The 22,382-nt window shown below is 52.7% G+C and overlaps 2 protein-coding genes across 3 annotated transcripts; both read left to right on the top strand.

The window, feature by feature from the left end:
• Positions 1-324: 324 nt before the first annotated feature.
• CD79B (CD79b molecule) lies at positions 325-3,707 on the top strand. Of its 2 annotated transcripts, none has more exons than XM_035026403.1 (6): positions 325-443; positions 1,132-1,179; positions 2,046-2,348; positions 2,581-2,699; positions 2,971-3,012; positions 3,122-3,707. In XM_035026403.1, the coding sequence occupies exons 1-6, from the start codon at positions 386-388 to the stop codon at positions 3,218-3,220; spliced, it is 669 nt and encodes a 222-aa protein (XP_034882294.1). In that variant the 5' UTR covers positions 325-385; the 3' UTR covers positions 3,221-3,707. The 2 variants fall into 2 exon arrangements, with proteins under 2 accessions (XP_034882294.1, XP_034882295.1); XM_035026404.1 differs by having other exon boundaries at positions 341-443; positions 1,135-1,179.
• Positions 3,708-11,564: 7,857 nt separating this feature from the next.
• Positions 11,565-13,232, top strand: LOC118024458 (somatotropin). The gene is made up of 5 exons (XM_035026405.1): positions 11,565-11,621; positions 11,862-12,022; positions 12,178-12,294; positions 12,480-12,641; positions 12,931-13,232. The coding sequence occupies exons 1-5, from the start codon at positions 11,612-11,614 to the stop codon at positions 13,129-13,131; spliced, it is 651 nt and encodes a 216-aa protein (XP_034882296.1). The 5' UTR covers positions 11,565-11,611; the 3' UTR covers positions 13,132-13,232.
• The last annotated feature ends 9,150 nt before the right edge of the window (positions 13,233-22,382 follow it).

Consider the following 22,382-nt stretch of genomic DNA (forward strand, 5'->3'; position numbering starts at 1 on the left):
CCAGGACCCGGGTGTCTTCAGCTAAGGGCCTGGGAACCTGGACTGCGCCATGGAAGCCTGGGGACCCCAGGACAGGACCGTCAGTGGGGTGGGGGTGCGGGGAGGGGAGCACAAGATGCCCTCGGATGACCCAGTGGCCCTTGCCTCCCAGAGTCATCCACTGTGGTGCCCTGTGAGCCTTAGCTGCACAGCTGACGAGAGAGCCCGCCCTCCCCAGGGTCCCAGGAGAGCTGGTGCCTCCCCTGGGTCCCAATTTGCATGGCAGGAAGGGGCCTGGTGGGGAAGAGGCAGGGAGGGGACGGGCTGCAGCCCAGGCAGTTACACGTTTCCCCCCAGGAGCCTCTGTCCTAGCCACCAGCTTGGGGTCCAGGACGGAGCGGTGAGCATGGCCGGGCTGCTGCGCCCTGCGCCTGGCACCTGGCTGGTGCTGTTGCTACTTTCAGGTACGCCGCCCCCCTGAAGCGGGCCCCCACCCCACCCCCGGGGGCTGTTCGGCCTTTCTGTTCTGTGTCCCCCTCTCTCCAGCCCCCGCCTTCTGTCTCTCCCACTTTCTGCCTCCTGTCTCCCTCGGACCGCCCTGGGGCCTGGGTCTGTGGGTGTCACCCCGCTCAGTAGCTCTGGGCTGTGGGGCCCCGGCCCCTCTTCTGCTTAGAGGGTGTCCGGCTGAGCTGGGGGCGAGGGGCTGGTGTCTAGGACGGGGACGGAAGAAAGGAGTATGGTTTACCCCAGTCCCTCGGGGGCTATGTGTGTGTGTGTGTGTGTGTGTGTGTGTGTGGTGGGGGGGGCGGGGGACACGGGAGAGAGGCTGCCCCCAACCAGACCCTGGGATGTGCATGTTCCAGAAATGGTCCCCTGGTCTGGAAGACAGTTGTGACCTTCCTCCCATCTCATCCCGGTGTCTGCTCAAGGCCAGCCGACAGGCCCAAGGCAGGAGGGGGACTGGGAGGTGGATTTCTGGTGACTCTTCCCCACTCCAGTCTCTCCAGAGCAGTGCCAGGGAGGGCTGAGGTCTCTTGACCTTGATGTCCCTGGAGGAGGAAGTGGGTCTAGGAATGTAGGGGCCGCAGGGGTGGGGCAGCCAGTTTCCAGTGGAGAGCCCTGGCCCAGTCCCGCCTACTTCCTCCCACCCAGCAGGTGTGCCTGCAGCCAAAACAGAAGACAAGCACCCGGATCCCAAAGGTCAGCAACTTCCCCTGCCCCTTCTGGGGGCAAGTATGTGTGTGTCCAATGCTGGTCCTGGTCCCAGGGGCTGTCCCATGGTGGCCCCTGTGCTCTTGTTCCCCCGGATGTCCCCAGCCAGGACACCCATCTCTAGGCTACCTTAGGGTCTCCATCTCAGAGGCCTGGTTCCGAGGCCCCCCCCCAGCACCCCTCCTGCCAGCTGTCACCCTCATTAGACATAAGCGCTCCAGTCCCAGCAACTAAGGGGTGTGGCTCAACCCGGGGTGGGAGGGGGGAAGCCAGAGGGAATTGCACCGAGGACTCAGGCTGGGTCTGTCTAGCTGGGTCAGACTCAGCCTCGGAAGGAGCCTGTAACCCTAGGGGCTCCGACAGGCCACAGGGCCTCAGAGATTCCCAGGGGTCTCTCACTGGGAATGCTGGGAACGATGCAGGAAGGGGGCTTCTTGGAGCAGGTGGGTGGGAAGAGCTCGCCAAGCTGAGAAAGAAGGTTTAGGAATCAAAAAGTGGGAGCACCAGGCCAGGTGGGAGGCTGCCCTATGGGCAGAGGCCCCAGTGGGTGAGGCCTAGATCACGCTGCTGTATGGGCATGGAAAGGAATTGGAAGGTTCCAGAGGCCTTTTACAGGAAAATCAAATGTTGGGGTGGGGGCAGTCGGCAAGGGGCGGGACACAGTGGTTTGGCCTGCGGCCACTCATGGGGCTCAGCTCCCACACACCTCTGCCTCATGACTGTCCCATGCCCAGGAGCAAGGACAGACGAAGGGGGCAGAGCTGGGGTAGCGGCACGAGGGGAGGGGCCCACGGCGGGGCAGGCAGTCAGGAAGATGCTCCGCGGGATGCTGATCCCGGCCTTGGCGCCCACAGGAAGCGCTTGCTCCAGCATCTGGCAGAACCCACGCTTCATAGCCCGGAAAAGGGGCGCCACAGTGGAAATCAGGTGCCACACAAAGGAGTTGGGAACCGTGAGCTGGCTCTGGAAGCAGAAGATGGAGTTGGAGCCCAAGCCGCTGCTGGACGAGGGCCGCATCCTACAGAGCCAGAACGGCTCCATCTTCACCCTCACCATCAAAGGCATCCAGTTCCAGGACAACGGCATCTACTTCTGCCAACAGAAGTGCCCGGAGGGGTCCCTCAGCAAGGGCTGCGGGACTGAGCTGCGAGTCATGGGTGGGTTTGGGACCTGCCTTCCAGCCGGGCTGGGGGGCAAGGGTGACGGGGCCACGGAGCCTTTGTAGAGCCATCTGCACCCCACCCGGCCCAGCTTGCCGCCTGAGGGGGGGGCCACACTGTGAAGGTGGCCGCGGCCGTAGATGGCCCAGGAGAGCCGCTGAGGAGGTCCGGAGGGGCGCAGGCCCGGAGGGGGCCCCCAGCCTCACCGCCCCTCGCCGCCTCCCCACAGGGTTAAGCACCTTGGCACAGCTGAAGCGAAGGAACACACTAAAAGATGGCATCATCATGATCCAGACCCTGCTCATCATCCTTTTCATCATCGTGCCCATCTTCCTGCTGTTGGACAAGGTGACCGCGGCAGCCAGCGAGGCGGCCATGGGGCAGGCCAGATGGGGGCAGGGTCTCCATCTCCCCGGCCCCAGAGCCCACCCATTGACTCACCTATGCAGTCTCTCCTTCATCCATTCAGTTGTTCTGAGTGCTCCTCACCCCCTGACGCCTGACCCCTTGCCCCCAATCCCTCTCCCCGGCCCAGTCTCCCCGGCGCTCCCCAGCCTGGCCCAGCAGTGGATGGGGTGGCGGGAGCTAACACTCTGCTCTCCATCCCCTGCCCCGCCAGGATGACAGCAAGGCTGGGATGGATGAAGATCACACCTACGAGGTAAGGAAGAGGGGGGCCCCACAGCGCTGAGGGCTGTGGGGTGGTCGGCGGCTATCCGCTGGTGTGGTCAGAGAGGAGCCAAGGCCTGAGCGCCATCCCGTGTCTCCAGGGCCTGAACATCGACCAGACGGCCACCTATGAGGACATAGTGACTCTGCGGACAGGAGAGGTGAAGTGGTCAGTCGGGGAGCACCCAGGTCAAGAGTGAGGGGCCGGCCCTCCCCATGCCCCTGGGCCCAGCCAGCCGGGCCCTCATTGGCTGTGTGAGAGCCGCCTCCAGCTCCCAGCTCATCCCCACTTCCCTGGACCTCGGTCAGCCTCTGAAGCTGGCCCTCCACATCTGCCTGCCGCCCCCCCCGGCCCCTGGTCCCCAGCTCTTGGCGCAGAGACTGGAGTGGAAGGGCTGCAGGGCAGGGCAGTGATTTGGAGTGGGGACTTCTCTGGGGATAGACTGGACCCAGACTTCTGGGGGTGCTATGTGGGGATCCAGCCCATGTTCGGGACGGGGAAGGCAGAGGCTTGTCTGGAACCTGCAAAGGGACTCAAGCAGACCAGCTTCCTGCAGAGCCCGGGAAAAGCCGTGGTCCATCCCACTTGGCCACAGATGGGCCGCAGAGGGCTACATGCCTCTCCCACCCTCTCCCACCCTCTTCCACCCTCTCCCACCCTCTCTCATCCTCTCCCACCCCAGGGGGCTCCTAGCCTTGATCCCATTCTCCCATGGAATAAACAGTGTGTCGAGAAACCACACACAGGCTTGTGACATCTATGGGTATGGGGTGGGTCAGAGTATCTCTCTGGGCACAAATGTTTGGACCTCTGTGGGCCCGGAGGGTGTGGGAGAGGATCACTGCCATGGATCTCATGGGCTTCTCCTGGGCTCACTAGGGCTTCTCTCTGAAAGCCTGGCTGGGATCTGTGGTTACGCCCTTCGGGTTTTCCCTGGCTGGGCCCAGATCAGAGAAAGGCTGGTAGCCCTTTTTAGCAGGAAGCCTTCATCCTGCATTCCCTTTAGCCCACAAGCAGTACTTGGGTCCTGCTCTGTAGGGCAGGGGTCTCAGCCTTGAAGGAGCTTGCCCTTGCCCACCCATTCCCAATCCTTCTGTCCCTGAAGGCCCTCCATCTGCAAGAAGCCCTCCCAAATATCCCCAGTCCCTGCCCAAGCCCCATTCCTGCCTTGTGCTGCCCATGCTGGCCTTTGTCTCCAGTTAAACTACTCCCCACCATGCCTGACCCAGAGCCAAGCAAGAAAGAGATTCCTAAAGAAGGAGGCTTTGCGGTGGTGAAGTTTGGGGGTCCTTAGGTGACTCCCTTCAGCCTTTCCCAGCACCACATTGGAGGCCCCCTAGAGCCCCAACATCCCCACAAAATGATCCCTAGGGCCCTACAAATTAGGCCCCAGTGTGCCGGCTGCAGGAGGGACAGGAGCAGTTCCCAGCTGGGAGCTTAAGGGCAATGAACCTCCGTGTGCAAAGCCAGGCCTCGCTCCACTTCCTATGGACCTTGGGGGGGGGGGGGCGCCCTGAAACACCTCTTTGCCACTCATGCTCTAGATTCAGGCCAGAGAAATCCCTGCCCCCAGGGAAGGGCCAATTTAACTGGAGAAGCAAGACCAGCGTGTGGGGACCAGTAAGAACAGCCACCAGTTGTTACCAGCATCCCCGCTGGACCAGCAGGTGGGGTGGGGCAGGGGGCTAAGCTTCCTGCGCCTGGGGTTTCCAACAGTCCATGTGTGCGTGGCTCAGTGGCGCTCACCGGGAGCCAGGCTGGGCAGGCCAGGCAGGGCCCGCTCCCTCCGTGGCCTCCGTGGCCTCCGGGTGGCCCTGAGGAAACTGGTTTGTTTTGGCATCTGCCTCCACTGAGCTGGAGCCCTTCCTCTCCTGCTGCTTTGCATAGTGGCGCTAATTCTGTCCTCCTACCTCCGCCAGGGACCCTAGCAGCCGGGCTGGGGGTGGGAGGGTGTCTTCACTTCTCCCCCCAGCAGGGTCTCCCCTGACCTGGGGCTGCCCTGAGTCTAGAGAAGCCCTGGCTTTACCAAAAGACTAATACTTTTGGATCACTGAGTTTTCCTAGCGCTTCGCAGTGCTGTTGGCCGAGACTTACTTGAGCCGCAAGCCCTGCCTCCTACCCTGGACACCCCTAGAGGGTATTTGCCCTCATGGTCATGATGTAGAAGCCCTCCCTGGTCTGTTTGTCTTTTTTTTTCCTTTGTTTTTGTTTTTGTTTTTCTGTTTTAGGGGCTTATGCTCTGGTTATTGTCCTATCTATATTAGGGGCCCCTGGCCCCCAGAACTGACTGAGGCAATGCCGATGAAACTGCGTGATGCTGGTGGGGGTGATGAAAGTCTCAGGTCTCAGTTGCTTTATCTGTAGAATGGGAATCATAAAAACTTGTCTGAGGGAAGGGAGTTGAACCAGATGCTGTTCTTTTTCTTTTTTTGCCATACAGTAACATTGACTTTGTTTTCTTTCAGTATACAGTCTGATGAATTTTAGCACATGTGCAGATTTATATACCCCCCCCACCAAAATCAGGATACAGAACATGAACCAAAATCTTTTATTGGGCCCCTAAAATACTTACATATTGAGCACCTCTGAAATGCCAATAAAACTGTATCGAACAGCCCCATATTCATGTACATAATCTTGCATAAGCCCCAGCATAACCCTGGAAGGGGGCAGCATCATCCCCATTTGATAAATGAGCAAATCAAGGCTCAGGAAGATAACAATGGGTCAAAGTCATAGCTTCTGGGGGATTGGACGCCTGCTGATGCCAAACCCAGCATTCTTCCCGGTACCTCGCCTCTGCCTCCCTCGGAGGACTCTGCAGCATGGAGACATTGAGGAGGAAGTAAAGAAGGAGGAGAACCAGGGAGGAGAGAATCCTGGGACAACACTGGCCATCTGCAAACATTTCCCATTGTTCCCAAGTCCCAACACACAAGGACACGAGTCCCAGCCTGGCTGGAGTTCGCGCCACGGGGCCATCCTTCTAGGGGTCCCGCTCTGGCCAACTCCCCCAGGCCTCCCCTTCCACAGAACACAGCCCTGAGGTGCCTTGGTGGGCACATGCCCCACTGCCCACTGGGGGAATCCAACCGGGTCCCTCGGGGCCCTGCTGTAAGCATAGGCTGGTTCCTTCTTTGTTCTAGCTTGACTTCCGGCCCCTTCGATGCAGGTGCTGCCAGGCCTGGGGTGCTCTCTGACCTGAGGGTTTGGGTGTTTTTTCCAGCAGAATCAGAGGTGACAGAAAAACAAAACAAAATGTCAAAAGCTGCCACTGTGTGGGTGTCACTGGTAGGTAGTGTTTGTCCCTTAGCAGGTGTCTGAGTCTTCTGCGAAGGGGCCGCAAAAGGCCCTCTTGGAACACAGGGTTTGGGATTCCCAGTTCTGTCTGCGAGCGTTCTGCTCTTTAGATGACCCTCAGGGCCGGATTCAGAGCCCACATCTGTGAAATTCCTGGGTGAGTCCGGCTCTCCACGGTGCTCCTGGTTCCGGCACCCTCAGAATCTGCCGGTGACTCAGCTGCAAACAAAAAAAAAAAACCACACCTTCTACTTGGGATACCTCAGCGACCTCTCCAAGTCCAAAGCCTCTACCTAGAAACTTAGATGACTCCACAGCACACAAAGATTAACTAGCGTTCAATCCTGAGTTCAAAGTGTAGTTTGTTAAAGTACATTTAGATGGATCCTAGTGCGTTTCTTAAATTAAAAAAAAATAAATAAAGACCTCTTTCTCTCCAACTGAACACCACTTTCTCTGGTGGTGAAAGCAGGGGGGAGGGGGGCGGTGCCAGACACCTCGGGAGGTCCCGCTTAGGGCTCAGGTTCTGCAAGTCATGAGTCCGTGTAGAATATTTGTGATCAGCATCTGCATACTGCCTTGTCTATTTTTTTTTTTCATTTAAATTTTTTTCATGCACGTAGTGCCGTGTATCGCAAGATCTTGTACTTTTTATGGTTTTTTGGGGGGTACTTCTCATTTTAAATTCATTCTCTGAGAAGGACATGGAGACACGAGGTGGCCTACCTTATCATTTCCGGGTGGGTGGGTATTTGAGTTCTTCCCTTGGCATCGTCCTCGCATTTGCTCACCCCACCTAGCACGTGCTGGTTGAGTTCCTGGCTCTGGGACTGGGCCTGCTGTCTGTCCCCCACTCTTCCAAGGCTTTGCTCTCACCTCTCTATCTTAGCTGTTTCTTTCATGGCATTTTTGGCAACGTGAAATTTCCTTGTATATTTTGCCATTATGTATTTGTTTGCTCTTGTCTCTCTTCCCCGTAGACCGTAAGCTCCAGCAGAGAAAAGATGGTGTCTTTTTCATCTGGGTATGCCCATCTGCCGGGTACGATATCCGGCACGTAGAAAGAGCAATGACTACTTCTAGAACCAGTTAATGCATGAAAAAGAGAATGAGTGAATGAATGAATCGATGAAAGGCTTGAATCCAGCCTCGAAGGGTTTACAGTCCCACAAGGGGCATAAAATGTCCATAAATAAGCACAGAATTAGGTAAAAGGAGTCAGAGGTGATTTCCAATAAAGGGCACCAATCAGAAAAGCACCCCAGACTTCCCACAGCTGCTGGACACACCTGGGTACTCACTACTTCTTTTTCTTTTTCTTTTTTTTAAAGATTTTATTTATTTATTTATTTGAGAGAGAAAGAGAGAGACAGAGAGCAGGAGGAGGGGCAGAGGGAGAAGCAGACTCCTCGCTGAGAGGGAAGCCCCACTGACGGGGGTCTCAATCCCAGGACCCCAGGATCATGACCTGAGCCGAAGGCAGCCACCCAACCGACTGAGCCACCCAGGTGCCCCTCACTACTTCTTTATCCATGGGACTGTCTCCCTGGGGAATAATCCCCAAAGTGGAAATTAATAGGTCCAGTTATGGAGGCTGTTATGCACTTGTAGATGGTTCAGAGATTCTCAGCCAGGGTAAACAACACCCTTATCAACCCACAGGAGTGCCTACCCCTATGCTACCCCCCACCCCCAAGCCCTCCAAGGCCCTTCCTCCCTGCTTGAGCCCTGTGGCAAACCCAAGGGTCCAAAGAGATAAAGGAAGTGAAAACATGATGCACACTGAAACGTGCAATTCACATGTGAAGGATGATGTGATTTGGTTCATTAAATAGGGTTACATCGGGTTGTTTTTTCTGCAGCTTTTCTTGGTGTCCGTGGACCTCATTCTGGGGTGAAGCTCCTTCCGTTCAATTCCCCCCAGCTTCACTGAACATCTGAGTGGGGATTTGACCCTCCTCTGCTAGCTTTGTGCTGAGGAAAGTTCTGTCCATGCCCAACAGCGCCACTGTCTTTCCCGGATGAGGGTTCTAAAGAGTTCCATGTGGTGGGAAGATGGGGGCCTTGGGCAGCTATCACTTAGGAGCCAAGAGACTGTGGGCAAACTACTTTATTTCTTTGAGTCTGAGTGTCCTCCTCTGAAATGGGCCTCCCACCCCAATCAGCCGGGACGGAGCCTCGCACGTGGTGGGCACTCAGAAATGTTGATCTCCTTCCCCACCTCCCCTGACGAAGCCTTTGGGAACCCCCACATAACATTCTCTAGAGACCTTGACCCAGTGCTGGATGATTGACGTGGTGCTCGGACTCCTACTGGAAGCAAAGGGGAGGCGGAGTTACATCCCAGGGATAATCCTGGGGCCTGAGGAAGCTGAGACCCCTCAGGCCTCAAGGAAGACAGCACAGAGTTCGTGGTGGGAAATGTGAGCCTCAAATGACCAAGGTGGGGGAAGTGGGAAGAACGGTTACCAGTCTCTCTGAGGCTGGCCCTAGGGCTGTGGTAAGTACGACTCCAAAATAAGTCGGCCCCAAACCCCGCGGATTGAACCTCAGAGGGGTTCCTGAAGCCTGAAAGAGGCCACTTTCTGATCAAGAGCAGATCCATGAGCTTCCACAATAGGTACAGAAAACCCCAGATTTCAAATCTGAAAATATGAAGGGCTTCCAAACACACTGAACTTCATGGATTCCAAGATGAGGGGCAATTCATCTCGAGTCTTTTGAGGCTGACCCCAGAGATGCTAATCACAGCCTCTTCCTACCGGCCACCATACGGAGGCCATGGTTTGACAATCTCTGAACCTGGAGAAGCCAGGGGTCTGGCCCTTTGGTGCCCCAAGAAAGGGTGGATGACTCGCCAGCACCAGAGGGAAAATCCCAAGTCTACCTCCACACCCTTCCATTCTTGCTGCTACCATGGTAACCCTAAAGGGGTATCCTCAGGGACCTCCAGAGTCCCGTGAGCCGATCTAGTTCTGGGGTCAGTGGAAGTGGGTTTGGTGAGGAGAGAAGAGCCCCTCCCCTGATCTGGCCAGTTCCATCTGTTCTTGGCAGTACCCTGCCTATGGGGAACCTCAGCCACACTTCCCCTGTGCTCACCTTGCGTGGTTCTCAAGCAGTCCCCAACTTGGGCTCCTGTACCCTCAATCCTAGGGGAGGCCTGACGCTTCACCCGTGGTCCACAGTTCACATACAAGTCCCCCCACCATGAGCTAGGAACTGGTCATGAAGGGTTCCACATCAGTCCTCCTCCACAGGGTGGAAAGAGGGGGGCGGGGAGGTAGAAGGCTGTGTGGGCCTCAGAGAGCTTCCTCCATTTTGCTCCTGGCCCCTCCTCTGTGGTAGAGCTGCAGGGAAGAGAGGAAAGTCTTCCCCACGCTCCCCTTTTCCTCAGGCCTCCATCTTTAATGATAGCCCACTCTGATCCTCCCTCAGCCCTCCCTGGGGAACAGCTCCATGGGTCCAGTGCCTTCCCCAACAGATAGTGAATCAGGGCACAGTTGGGCAATGATTCCAGAATGATGGGAGAAAAGGAAGCTGTATCCTAAAAGTGGGAGGTGGCAAGACGCCAGTACTCCTGTCCTGGACCACGAGGGTGTGACTTTTCAACGTTGGTTGTCAACACCATAACCAATGACCTCTAGAAGGGTTTGCTGGTTCATTTGTTTGTTTTCCCACAGGGCAAGTGCTAAATGTTCTCAGACTCAAGGGGTGGAAGGTTTACACGGAGGGGAATGTGTTCTTTCCTGCTCTTAGCCCTGGGGGTGATCTGTTGCTGGTGGCCTGCAGATGCCACAATGTCCCCAAGCCTGGGCACCAGGAGGCTGGAGGGCGGCTGTCCTACCCAAGCCTTCCCGGCCCCCGCCTTGCAGGGCTACCTGATCTCCGACGTGCACCCTGTGTCTCTGGGCCAGTCTCGCCTCGGAAATGAGGAACAAAAGTCTGCCTCGTAGGGGAGGACAAAATGAGGCAAAGGGACCCTCGTGATGAGGGGGCAACACAAAATCCCTGTGTTGAGGGGGATTTAGAAGATGAAATGACCGAGTGGCCCACCCACTCTGCTCGGGAGAAAGAGTCTGGGATGATCAACAGGGGAAGAGCAGGGTTTTGGAGGTCAGCTTCAGCCGAGGTAGCTGGCGCGAGCAAGCCTCTCTGAGCCTCGGTCAGCTCCTCTGTAAAATGGGGAGTAATAATACTGCCTTCACGAGATGGTTGTGGGGGTCAAACGTGTCACAACGTGACGAGCTCTGTACGAATATTTAAAGGGGAAGAAAGACTGGGAGGAGACTAGGGTGACTGGAGAGAGCATCTGTGGGGGTGCTGTACCCGGAGTTCCAGTGCTGGGGACGAGACCCAAGCCCTCAAGGCCTCTTCCAATCTTGAGATCGTCTGGCGGTGCCTGGGCTGGGGGGGCGGGGGGAAGCACTTGGGGCCTGGGTCTTTTCACTTCTCTCCTTGGTTTGCATCTCTGTAGCAGGTCCGAGGAGCAGGGGGGATGCCTCCAGTTTGGGTCCTTTGCCCCAGCCACCTGGGGGTGCCCCCACATCAGGGAAAAGGGGGGGAGTTGGTGGGGAGTGGACAGTGTGGAGCTGGGGCCCCCTGGAGGTCAGCGTTCAGCACCAGCTGCCTCAGGCCCGACCAGGTGGTGGGATGGCAGGAAAGGGTGGGGGATGGTGACAGCAGCAGAAGCGGAATCTGGGGCTGAATTGTGCCCAGAAACCTCAGGATCCATGGCTGTTCTGGGCTCCCTTTCCCTAGACACACATTCTCTCTGGTGGACAGAGGGGAGCCGTGCGGGGCGGAGGATCGGGAACAGAGGGCGAGGAAAGGTGGCGCAGCCCTCCCAGCACAGCCGACCTGACACAGCCCCGCTTTGGGGGACCGGTTTGGGTCCTCCTCACCTGGGCGGACCACCCCATGACGGTACCCGAGCAGAGCGCGCCTGCCACCTCCCCCTTGAAATGAGGACCGATTGGGTGGTCTCTCAAGCTGAGACCCTGTGTGCAGGGCCGGTGACATCGGAGAGGGGAAGATGGCAGGGAAGGCCTGGGGGACATGACCCCAAGAAGAGCGGGAACAGGACAGGAGGGAGGAGGCTCTAAATTATCCATCAGTACAGACCAGCCAGTGGCCCGATGCATAAATGTATAGAGAAAATAGGGGGGGCGGAGGGGGAGAGAGAGAAGGGACCAGGGTATAAAAAGGGCCCACGAGGGACCAATTCCAGGATCCCAGCACCCAGCTCCCCAAAGCGCTCAAGGTCCTGTGGACAGCTCACCCGGCTGCGATGGCTGTAGGTAAGTCCCCTCGGGCTGGGCGAGGCGGGGGCCCTGCCAATGGATGGGGGCGCTAAGCCTGGGCTCTGGGGCTGCTGCAGGGGAGCACAGAGGTCTGTGCCCGGACGTTTGGCCAAGCGTTACATGTTCTCAGTCCTGAGGCGGGGGCAGGGGAAGGGCTGGGAAGAAACAGGCCTCTCTCCATCTGGGCCCCAGCCTTGCCCTCTATGTCCCTGTGTGTCCCTGTGTGTCCCTGTGTAGGCCCTCAGAACTCTGTGCTCCTGGCCTTCACCCTGCTCTGCCTGCCCTGGCCTCAGGAGGTGGGCGCCTTCCCGGCCATGCCCTTGTCCAGCCTGTTTGCCAACGCCGTGCTTCGGGCCCAGCACCTGCACCAGCTGGCCGCCGACACCTACAAAGAGTTTGTAAGCGTCCCAGGAATGGGTGCTGGGGGGGGTGCAGGAAGGGGTGAGGAGTTCAGGGTGATTTCATCAAAGCGAAGAGGCTGTCTGCTGAGCACAGCCTGAGGGGCTTCCGAGTCAAGCAGTGGGGCGGCCCTGGGCGGGTGTCCTTGTTGCAGGAGCGTGCGTACATCCCCGAGGGCCAGAGGTATTCCATCCAGAATGCGCAGGCCGCCTTCTGCTTCTCGGAGACCATCCCGGCCCCCACGGGCAAGGACGAGGCCCAGCAGAGATCCGTGAGTAGGCCAGGGCGGGCCGGCCCAGGGGCAGGGGCCTCCCTCCTTCCAAGAAGGCGGCCCCTCCTCTCCACAGGAGTCGGGCCCCTGGGGCGGGAGGGGCGCAGGGTGGCAGGGTGGCAGCGGGAGGCCCCCAGGCCCCCAGGCCCCCAGGCCGGTGCGCCCACCGCCCCCTCCGCCCGCAGGACATGGAGCTGCTCCGCTTCTCGCTGCTGCTCATCCAGTCGTGGCTCGGGCCCGTGCAGTTCCTCAGCAGGGTCTTCACCAACAGCCTGGTGTTTGGCACCTCGGACCGAGTCTACGAGAAGCTGAAGGACCTGGAGGAAGGCATCCAAGCGCTGATGCGGGTGGGGATGGCGCCCTGGGTCCCCTCCTGGGGGGCCGTGCCCGCCCTCTGCTGGGCCTGGTGGCCCCGCTGGCTCAGACGAGGGGTGGGGGGCTTCCAGGGGCGACGGTGCCCCTTCCTTTATAGTCAGCAGTCAGGCCTTGACCCCTGAGAGCGCTTCCTCGGTCCCCCCACCCCCCGTGAATCCTCCGTTCCCTTCCCTGAGCCCGGAGGGGAGGGCCGCACCCGCAGGGACCGGGAGGAGCAGCGGCCGAGGCCTGCGTCTCTCTCTCCCTCCCCGCCTTTTGCAGGAGCTGGAAGACGGCAGCCCCCGGGCCGGGCAGATCCTGAAGCAAACGTACGACAAGTTTGACACAAACCTGCGCAGTGACGACGCGCTGCTCAAGAACTACGGGCTGCTCTCCTGCTTCAAGAAGGACCTGCACAAGGCCGAGACGTACCTGCGGGTCATGAAGTGCCGCCGCTTCGTGGAAAGCAGCTGTGCCTTTTAGTGGCCGGGCCTCCCTTTCACCCCCTCCCCTGAGCCTCCCCCCACCCTGGAAAGGGCCACTCCCTGTCCACTGTGCTTTCCTAATAAAATAAAGTTGCATCACAGCATCTGAGTAGGTCTCATGCTGTTATGCGGGGCGAGGGCCAGGCCGGGAAGACCACCGCGGGCATCCCGTGGGATCTGCTGGGAAGGGTAACTGACACGATTCTTCCTGGGCTAGAAAGGAACGGACACACTCACTCCTGTCTGTCGCTCATCAAGTCCCCTGCCCAGGCCCCGGGTCGCAGCTCTCTGGGCAGCCGTAGGTCAGGCGCACCCCCATGAAGTCTCTGGAGGTGTTCCTTCCTCCCCCATGGGCCCCACAGCACCAAATCTAGCCCCCAAGAGCGGGAAGAAGTGGAAAGCAAGACAAGCTAGTGAGTACAGAAGCCAAATGCCCCAACATGGGAGAAAACAATGAGAGAGATCAGAATTACTTTTGTGCAGAAAGTACACATTAGACGCGCCTGCTTTTGGAAAACAGGAACGATGCAAAAGGCTTTGGGACAAACAGACCCAGAATATTGGGGATCTGAACGGTCGCAAGGGAAGTGGAGGAAAGACACTAAATCGGGGTTGCAAATTCAGCACCAGCAGGTGCCAGGTAGATAATTAGGAAAGTAAGGAGGGCTGGGCGTGAAGGGATAAGTCCTGACTGACACGCCGCTTCCTCATCCGGGGTACAACCCAGAACATGGGGGCCAGAGTAACCTGGAGAACTCAGGCCTTGGCGCCATTCAGGACCACAGGGCAGGGCTTTCAAACCTCCTGATTTTTAAGACACGCAGGACATCCAGACTTTCACGTGAAATCTGATTTTTAAACATTGGTGACTAATTCACATTGAAAACATTTTAAAAAATATTGTACTTCTTTATTTATTTTAGAGAGAGAGAGAGAGCGAAAGTGGGGGAAGGAGCACAGAGAGAGACAGGATGGGGGAAAGCTCTCAAGCGGACTGGGCACTGAGCCCGAAGCCTGACGCGGGGCTCGATCTCACGGCCCTGAGATCATGACCTGAGCCGAAACTAAGAGTTGGACGCTTAACCCAATGAGCCACCTAGGCGCGCCCATATCGCAAACATTTTTAAGGTCAAAAATGAACCCAAACGCATTTGCTCTTCGAGTTGTCAGTGAGTGATTTGTTCTAAGGGCAGTGGATTGGAATAACTTGTGAGGGAAAGAATCAGAAATATTTGGACTTGAATTTAGGCTCATGAGTAGATTACTTAACCTCTCCGGGACCCAGTTTCCTCACCCATAAAATGAGATGATAACATATCGCCTTGCAAGGCTAATGTCAGGATTAGATAAAATGGTGTTTCCGAGGTGTTTGACCCATTACAGCCCTCAAGAAATTGCAGCTCTTTTGCACTGAATTTTGGAGCGTCCCGTGTTTTCTGATGGAATGTTTAAATATTTGTTATTAAATCAAATTCTGTTTTGCTAATCGCTTCTCAATTGTTTCTTTCTTATTTCCACATAAACTTACAAGGGCAGTGGTTAACACTGTAGAATGAAGTCTTTGGTCACCCAAGCACCTTCGCTAAGTAGTGACCTATAAATCAATACTTAGATGCTCAGAGTAACTCTATTATCCAAACATGATTTTACAGAATCGATGATTCTTTTATAATACAAAAGTCAGTGTCCTAATTAATCTTGCAAAGTTCAAATTTGTATATGCTGTGATGAATTTTCTTTAAAACAAGACCCACCTGTATTCATTTTGGATACTTGACATTTAGTAAGTTCTTGGGGAGTGGTTGAGAGCTGGGATAATCAGAACCCAGAGCTCCATTTCTTAGCTCAGAAACCATTCGCCTGCCGTAGATCATTCTTTTAGTGTCCGGCTTAAAATCATGGACTTTGGGGGTTAGAAGGGGCTCATGGGTCATCCTAATTCATTCTAATTTAGGAGTCTTACTCCATAGCATCGCCTAGAGATAGCACTCACTGTGTAGCACTAGTATGAGGGAGTTACTATTTCGCAAGGCAGCTCGCTCTATTACACCGCTCTGGTTTCAGAGAAGTATTTCTTACATTAAGCTGAAAAGCAATATTCCTGTATTATCCCTCATTGGATCTTAGAATTATTTGGAAAGTTCATATTCTTCAGAAGTTGAGGTAATGAGCATAAATAGAAGGATGTCTTAGCTTGGATAAGTGTTTTAGAAGGAAACGTGACCATTCTTTAAAAAGTACGGTGTTTGTTGAATGAATGTGGCAGAAGTGTGCCTTCGGAGCGGTGTTAACAGCTGCTAGGGAGAGGGTTCTACAGTGGGCTTGTCATGACAGCAGTAGCCTGCAGGGGGAGCCACAGGCCAGGGAGCATCCGCTCAGCTCCTTCTGGGTTTAGCAGAATCCACTCCACCAAAGCTTGTTGAGAAATTCAAAGATACTGGTTGATTTTGCAAAATTTTAGAATTTAAAAAGACCTTAAAGACCATCTCCCCTAAACTTTTTGATTTGACCAATGTTATTCTGCCTAAAAAGACCTTAAAGACCATCTCCCCTAAACTTTTTGATTTGACCAATGTTATTCTGCCTTTCAGCTTTTCAATTAAGCAGTGGAGACCACGCTCCATTGCAAATTAGAAACACCTGAAATGTTTTCTTTTTTTTTTTTTAAGATTTTTATTTATTTATTTGACAGAGAAAGACACAGCGAGAGAGGGAACACAAGCAGGGGGAGTGGGAGAGGAAGAAGCAGACTCCCTGCGGAGCAGGAAGCCCGATGCGGGACTCGATCCAGGGACTCCAGGATCATGACCTGAGCCGAAGGCAGTCGCTTAACCAACTGAGCCACCCAGGCGCCCCCCTGAAATGTTTTCTAAACAACTCTGGCAGTAGCCTCCACTCTCTGCAGTTCTGATTTCATTGGTCTGGAAGGGATCCAGGAAGGAGTCATTTTAAAAACTCCCCAGGTGAGTCTAATGTACAAACAAAGTTGAGAACCAGTAAGTTAGGGACCACAAAGATGAGATATCCGGGTCCACCGGCGATGAAGACCTGGGTCAGTTGTGGCTCTGTCTGTTTCTAATTCTAAACAGTCCTCTAAAAATGTTCTAATAAGCCAGTAACAAAAGACAAGTATTGTATGATTTCTCTCTATGAGGTACTTAGCGTAGTTAAATTGATGAAGACAAGAAAGTGGAATGGTTGGTTACCAGGGCTGGGGGAAGAGGGAATGAGTTGTTGAATGGGTGGAATATCAGTTTTGCAAAATGAAGAGTTCTGGAGACCGGTTGCACAGTGTGAATGTACTTGACACTTAAAAGTACTTAAAATGGTTAAGATGGGGGGTGCCCGTCTGGCTCAGTCGGTAGAGCATGGGACTCTTGATCTCGGGGTTGTGAGTTTGAGGCCCATGTTGGGTGTAGAGATTATTTAAAAATAAAATGCTTTTAAAAAAAAAAGATTAAGATGGTAAATTTTATGTTATGTATATTTTACCACAACTTTAAAAAAATTTTTTAAATTTCTAATGAAAAATCTTCCCAAAGGTGAGATTGGTGAGATTTGCCGAAGAAAGAGTTCAATAGCCAGAGCTCAGGTAATCTTGAACCCCCCTGGAATAACGTTTTTCGGACTCCATGTAATCTTTTAAATTTACTCTAACCTCAAATGACCTAAATTTACTCTAATCCGAATTTCTGTGAAAATTAATAAAAAGAAACCTAGTTTAGAATGGAGTGGGGAGGCCAGCAGGGGGAGCTCTCATGCCCTGCCACTTGGCGATTGCAGACCCAACAGGAAGAGATGGACCTTGCAGATACCACTTTACTATCAGGCAACTAGAGGCAAGACTTTTCTCCGCCCCAGCAACAGCCCAGCCAATGAGAGACACTCACAACTCAGCCAATGAGAAGCCCCCATACTTCCAACTCCCACTTTACTCCAATGGACTTTTTGTTTACAACAGTCTCCCCAACGTCCCCCCTTCCTCTATAGAAAAGGTGTCCTCTCCTTTGCCCTGCGGACTTGCCTATGGTTTTGGGGTAGCGTAGTTCCCCTAAATTGTGATTCTTCGTTATTCCCATATAAGCGCGTTTTTGCTGGTAAAATAACTGGCATTTTGTTTTTAAGGTTAACCTTAGTGATCATGAGTGGGATGCAGAGAAGCGCCCCAACAATTCTGGGGCTGGGGAGCAAACAGGCGCTGGTACCCGCAGAGCCAGCCGGGCGCACGGACTCCTCCAGGACCTTGGCGTTGAGGGTAAGTTTTCTCCTGGATTTTGAGCTCTGCTCTGTGTTTGAGCTCTCCAGTCTTTATTCCGGATGTGTTTTCAGATCTCGTTTTTTTCTGAGAGTGTTCGCTTGGCCTTCCGTCTGACTCTTGTTCTGAACCGAACTGTTCCTTTTGGATTGGGCTGCCCTTCGGTCTGACTCCCATTTGGAACCAGACTGCTCCTGGTGGAACCGGGGCTGTTGAAAGTGTGTTGGCCTTTGGTGTGGCAGAAATCAGACTCACCACAGCAGAGTCGTATCGTTTGTTCCTCTCGGCCCAGCTACCATCCTCTTTATGAGCAACATCTGCAGGTGATACTGGCCGAATCCACAGTGCACCTCCCAGCAGGATTCAAATAGATCCCTCAAAATCTCTTCTCAGAATGAATCGGTACCGTATAAAGAAGCCCTTCAAGGCATCAAGGCTATAATAGAAGATTGCAAGGCTCGGAGCCTCATTATTCCCTGCACTCGTGCCTATAATACCACTGTTTTACCGGTGAGGAAGCCCCAGTAGCTCCTCAGCTCACAACTCAGGATGGGGGTTTGTCCCCGACCTCTGAGCAATAACAACATTGTTATCCCTTGGCACCTGTTGTTCCTAAGCCCCATATGCTACGGACATCCAGTCCCACTGAAGGCAAATTTTTTTTTTTAAGATTTTATTTATTTGACAGAGAGAGAGTACAGATAGGCAGAGCGGGGGGGGGGGGGGGGGGCAGAGGGAGAAGGAGAAACAGGCTCTCCGCAGAGCAGGGAGCCGACGCAGGTCTCGATCCCAGGACCCTGGGATCATGACCTAAGCCGAAGACAGCCGCTTAATAGACTGAGCCACCCAGGCGCCCCTGAAGGCAAATTTTTCACTGTATTTGATCTATGCAGTGCATTTTTACCATCCCGTTTGATAAAGATAGTGCCTTTTTGTTTTCACTTGGGAAGAATGGAAATGCACCTGGACAGTAAGCTCCAGGGTTGCATACACAGTCCTTTTTACTTTTCACCAACCTTAAAAGCTGATTTGGGTGATAGAAAGTTTTCTGCAGGCTCTATTTTGTTACAATTTGTATATGATTTACTTCTCTGCTCCCTTTCTCAAACCTCTTCACAGGAGACAGCATCCACCTGTTAAATTTTGGCCTTAAAGGGACATAAGGTCTCCAAAAAAAAAAAAAAAAAAAAAGCCATTTGCTCAAACTGAGATGCGATACTTAGGGCATCTAATCTTGAAACAAGGACTACATTTAGACCCAGACAAAACCCCTCACGACTGCTTAACACTGACAGATAACCTTTTGACCCTCCCCCATGGAAATATACAGGAAACACCTCTAACCAATGCAGATTTTTCATGCTTTACTGATATTTCTTTTTTTTTTTTTTTAAGATTTATTTATTTCAGAGAGAGAAAGTACACGTGAGCACAAGTTGGGGGGAGGGCAGGGGCAGAGAGAGAGGGAGAGAAGGTCCCAAGTAGACTCCATGCTAAGTGCAGAGCCTGATGTGGGGCTCGATCCCACGACACCAAGATCATGACCCGAGCTGAAATCATGAGTCAGACGCTTAACCAACTGTGCCACCCAGATGCCCCTTACTGATGGTTCTTATTTAAAGGATGGTAAATATTGTGCTGAGTATGCTATAGCAATTCCTTTTGAAGTCGTTGAGACAGGAGCTTTACCTTTACAATTCAGCCTTACTCCAGCTTGTAACTTAGCTGAGGATAAAATCGTTACCATTTACACTGATAGGCGGTATGCTTTGGGGGTAGCTCATGACTTTGGAATGTTATGGAAACAGCAAGGTGTCTTTACCTCCAATGGGAATAAAATTAAAAATGGCTTCTATGTCCAAAAATTTTTAGATGCCATACTTTGCTGGCTGCTCTGGCTATTACTAAGGGTCCTGGGCATTCTAGACTCAACTCGCTGGAGGCCAAAGTAAACCACTTCACTTATATTTCTGCCAGAAACAGTGCTCCCAAGGAAACAAAAAGCTAAACCTCTGTCATGTTCCAAAGTGATGTTCTCCCAAATGATAACTTGGAAAAATTGACCAGAGATACCGAACAATTGGCCCCAGAGAGGGAAAAACACTATTGGAAATCTAGTCATTGTTGACTCAATAAAAAGGGGGACTTCTGGTTTGGACCAAATAACAATCCAGCCCTACCAGAAATTCTAAATTTTCCATTCCTTAGCGCTGTACATGCATTAAACATTGGTCCACTGAGAAATAATAGCATTCACGCACCAATATTGGTGGGGAAATATCAACAAGGTCACAAAAAGTACCTTCCTCTCTTGTCCCACCTGTCTAAAGTATAATCCAGGGAAACCTGTTTGTACAAATGGATTTGATACAGCTTCCCCTTCTCGTGGATATAAATGTTTTAGCCATGGTTTGTATGTTTCTCACTGGCACGATGCTTTCTCTTGTAGACAGGCCAATGCTGCTTCTGTGGCTAAAATTCCATTAGAAAAAAATATCCCTACCTGGGGAACCGCTCTCATGCTGCATAGTGATCAGAGAACCCATTTTGCCAGTCAGGTGCTCCAACGAGTCTGTGCCATTTGCTGGTTTCACAGCACTTTTCATTGTGCATACCATCCTGAGTTCTCCGGGTTCGTTGAACAGACTAATGGCACCGTTAAGACTCAACTGGCAAAATTTTAAGAAATCCTTCAAATACACTGGCCAAAAGCACTGCCGTTAGTCCTAAATCTCAGATCTACCCTGGAACTCGTAGACTCTCACCGTTTGAGGTAGTCCCAGTACGTCCGATACCCTTGGCCCCTGCCTCCGCTGACCCCCAGTTGACAAAAGAAGATACACTTCAGTATTGCAAGGGCCTAACTGCTTCGTTAAAATAACCATGCTTTGGTACAGCTGTCTTTTCATGGTCCATTCCTGGGAGATGATAATCTTAAGCCTCACACCTTGCAACCTAGAGATTTATTTCATCTGTTGGAAAAGACACCTCCGGAAAGGCTCTCTTCAACCTCGCTGGAAAAGACTTTATCAGGAACTTCTAAACAACCCTTATGCCACCAAACTCCAGAGCATAGCCTCTTGAATTCACGTGACACATCTAAAGAAAGCACCAAACCCTGACTGGACCTGCATGCCCTCTGGTGACCTGAAGGTAAGATTGCCCAGAATCGAAGCAGGTGGCATCTGATGGGACCACTTTTCCAAGATGTCAGGGCAGGCCTGTAGACGTTTTTCTCACTGTTGCTTCTTTTTTGTGTGTGTGGAAAGATGATGCCCTTGTCTGCATTTTCTAAGTCCGTGCGAAAGGGGGAAACCTCTTTTGATTATGGGCTTTTGGAAACAGCCTCATGATGATCCCAGCACAAATTAATCTTACACTTGTTTTTTCTGAAGGATTAGAAGGTTCAGAATTCACAAAGGCTTCTTTCATCTGAACTGTTAACTGAATTTAGACTCTTAGCCAAATTCATGGTCTCTGAACTTCATGGTCTTTGCAACCTTAGAGGCTGTATTATCAATAACACGTTTGTTTCAAACAGTTCTTTTGAGATAACAATACTGTTTTTTGTTTTTTTGTTTTTTTAAAGATTTTATTTATTTATTTGAGAGAGAGAGAATGAGAGACAGAGAGCATGAGAGGGGGGAGGGTCAGAGGGAGAAGCAGACTTCCCGCCGAGCAGGGAGCCCGATGCGGGACTCGATCCCGGGACTCCAGGATCATGACCTGAGCCGAAGGCAGTCACCCAACCAACTGAGCCACCCAGGCGCCCCAACAATACCGTTTTTAAACAGCTTTCAAAGTTTGCTGTTTTGCAAAAAGTTCATCAGCTGTTGCTCCATGCTTCTACCTGCACTGTCTCTTCCCCACCGCCCTGGGTTAATTCTCTCCGTGAGCTCTTGCAGAATCCACGATTCCTCTTTCATGGTTGCTTTAGGTGGAGACTTTGCCTTCACAGGGAGAACCTTTCTCCCCTAGGTCTGAATAAGTGCAAATAAATTTCTCAGTTAGCTACTTTCAGACCTAGAGTCCTGGTTTAGAACCATCATATGATGTGGAATTGTTAATGTTACTTTTTCTGTTTTGTATCATTATTTTGAGTTTTGTATTTTGTTGCCTATCAGACTTTTAAAAGCAATGTACCCAGTAAGGTGATGCTGGCTCAACCCTTGGGGATGATCTCCAGTGCTTACAGTCTTGATAAATCTGGACGACAGGTGGGAAGTACCTGAGAGCTCTCCCTCTGAACCTTCCTTGTTACTCAAATGTGGCTTGAGTGGTTTCCAACTGCTAGGCACTTTCCCGCCAACTTAGAACATGACAACCGGGAAGGCCCTTCGTGGTACTGAGGGACAAAACCATGAAATGTGGAGAACCTGACTCTTGATCAGTGATGCTTTCAAAGAAAGATCTTGATCAAAAAGGGGAAATGTGAAAACTAATCAAAGAAAATCTTGTTTAGAAAGGAACTGGGAGACCGGCAGGGGGAGCGCTCATATCCTACCACCTGACGATGGCAGAGCCAACAGGAGACACACCGTGCACCTGGATATTGCTTTACCAACCGCTGAGGAAGAAAGGCTTTTCTCCTCCCCCAGCAACAGCCCAGCCAATGAGAAGCCACCATACTTCCAGCTCACACTCTACTCCAATGGGCCTTTTGTTTAGAACAGTCTTCCCAACGTCCCCCTTTCCTCTATAAAGTAACTGGTCCTCTCCTCTGTTCTACAGACTTGCCTAGGGTTTGGTACATGTAGCTTGCTTGTCCTGGGTTGCAATTCTCTGCTGTTCTCCAATAAACCTATTTTTGCTGTTAATATAACTGGCAGTTTTATTTTTAAGGTGAACACTCACATCAGCATTGCTGAAACACATATATTGTTTTGATACTTTATACACATTTGAGAACAAAACTGACACTTTCCCCTTTCTTCACAAGTCCTCAGAATGACAGGACCTGGTCATCTGGGTCAAACAAACATGACACTTTGCCT

The sequence above is a fragment of the Mirounga leonina genome, unplaced genomic scaffold (genome assembly GCF_011800145.1).
Source record: "Mirounga leonina isolate KUSES-001 unplaced genomic scaffold, KU_Mleo_1.0 Mir_197, whole genome shotgun sequence".
Lineage (NCBI taxonomy): Eukaryota > Metazoa > Chordata > Mammalia > Carnivora > Phocidae > Mirounga > Mirounga leonina.

Coding starts and splice junctions, on each gene's coding strand:
- CD79B (XM_035026403.1), top strand. CDS start 386: ATGGCCGGGCTGCTGCGCCCTGCGCCTGGCACCTGGCTGGTGCTGTTG. Junction 444..1,131: donor GGTGCTGTTGCTACTTTCAG/GTACGCCGCCCC, acceptor CCTCCCACCCAG/CAGGTGTGCCTGCAGCCAAA. Junction 2,349..2,580: donor GACTGAGCTGCGAGTCATGG/GTGGGTTTGGGA, acceptor GCCTCCCCACAG/GGTTAAGCACCTTGGCACAG.
- LOC118024458 (XM_035026405.1), top strand. Junction 12,023..12,177: donor CCGACACCTACAAAGAGTTT/GTAAGCGTCCCA, acceptor TCCTTGTTGCAG/GAGCGTGCGTACATCCCCGA. Junction 12,642..12,930: donor GCATCCAAGCGCTGATGCGG/GTGGGGATGGCG, acceptor CGCCTTTTGCAG/GAGCTGGAAGACGGCAGCCC.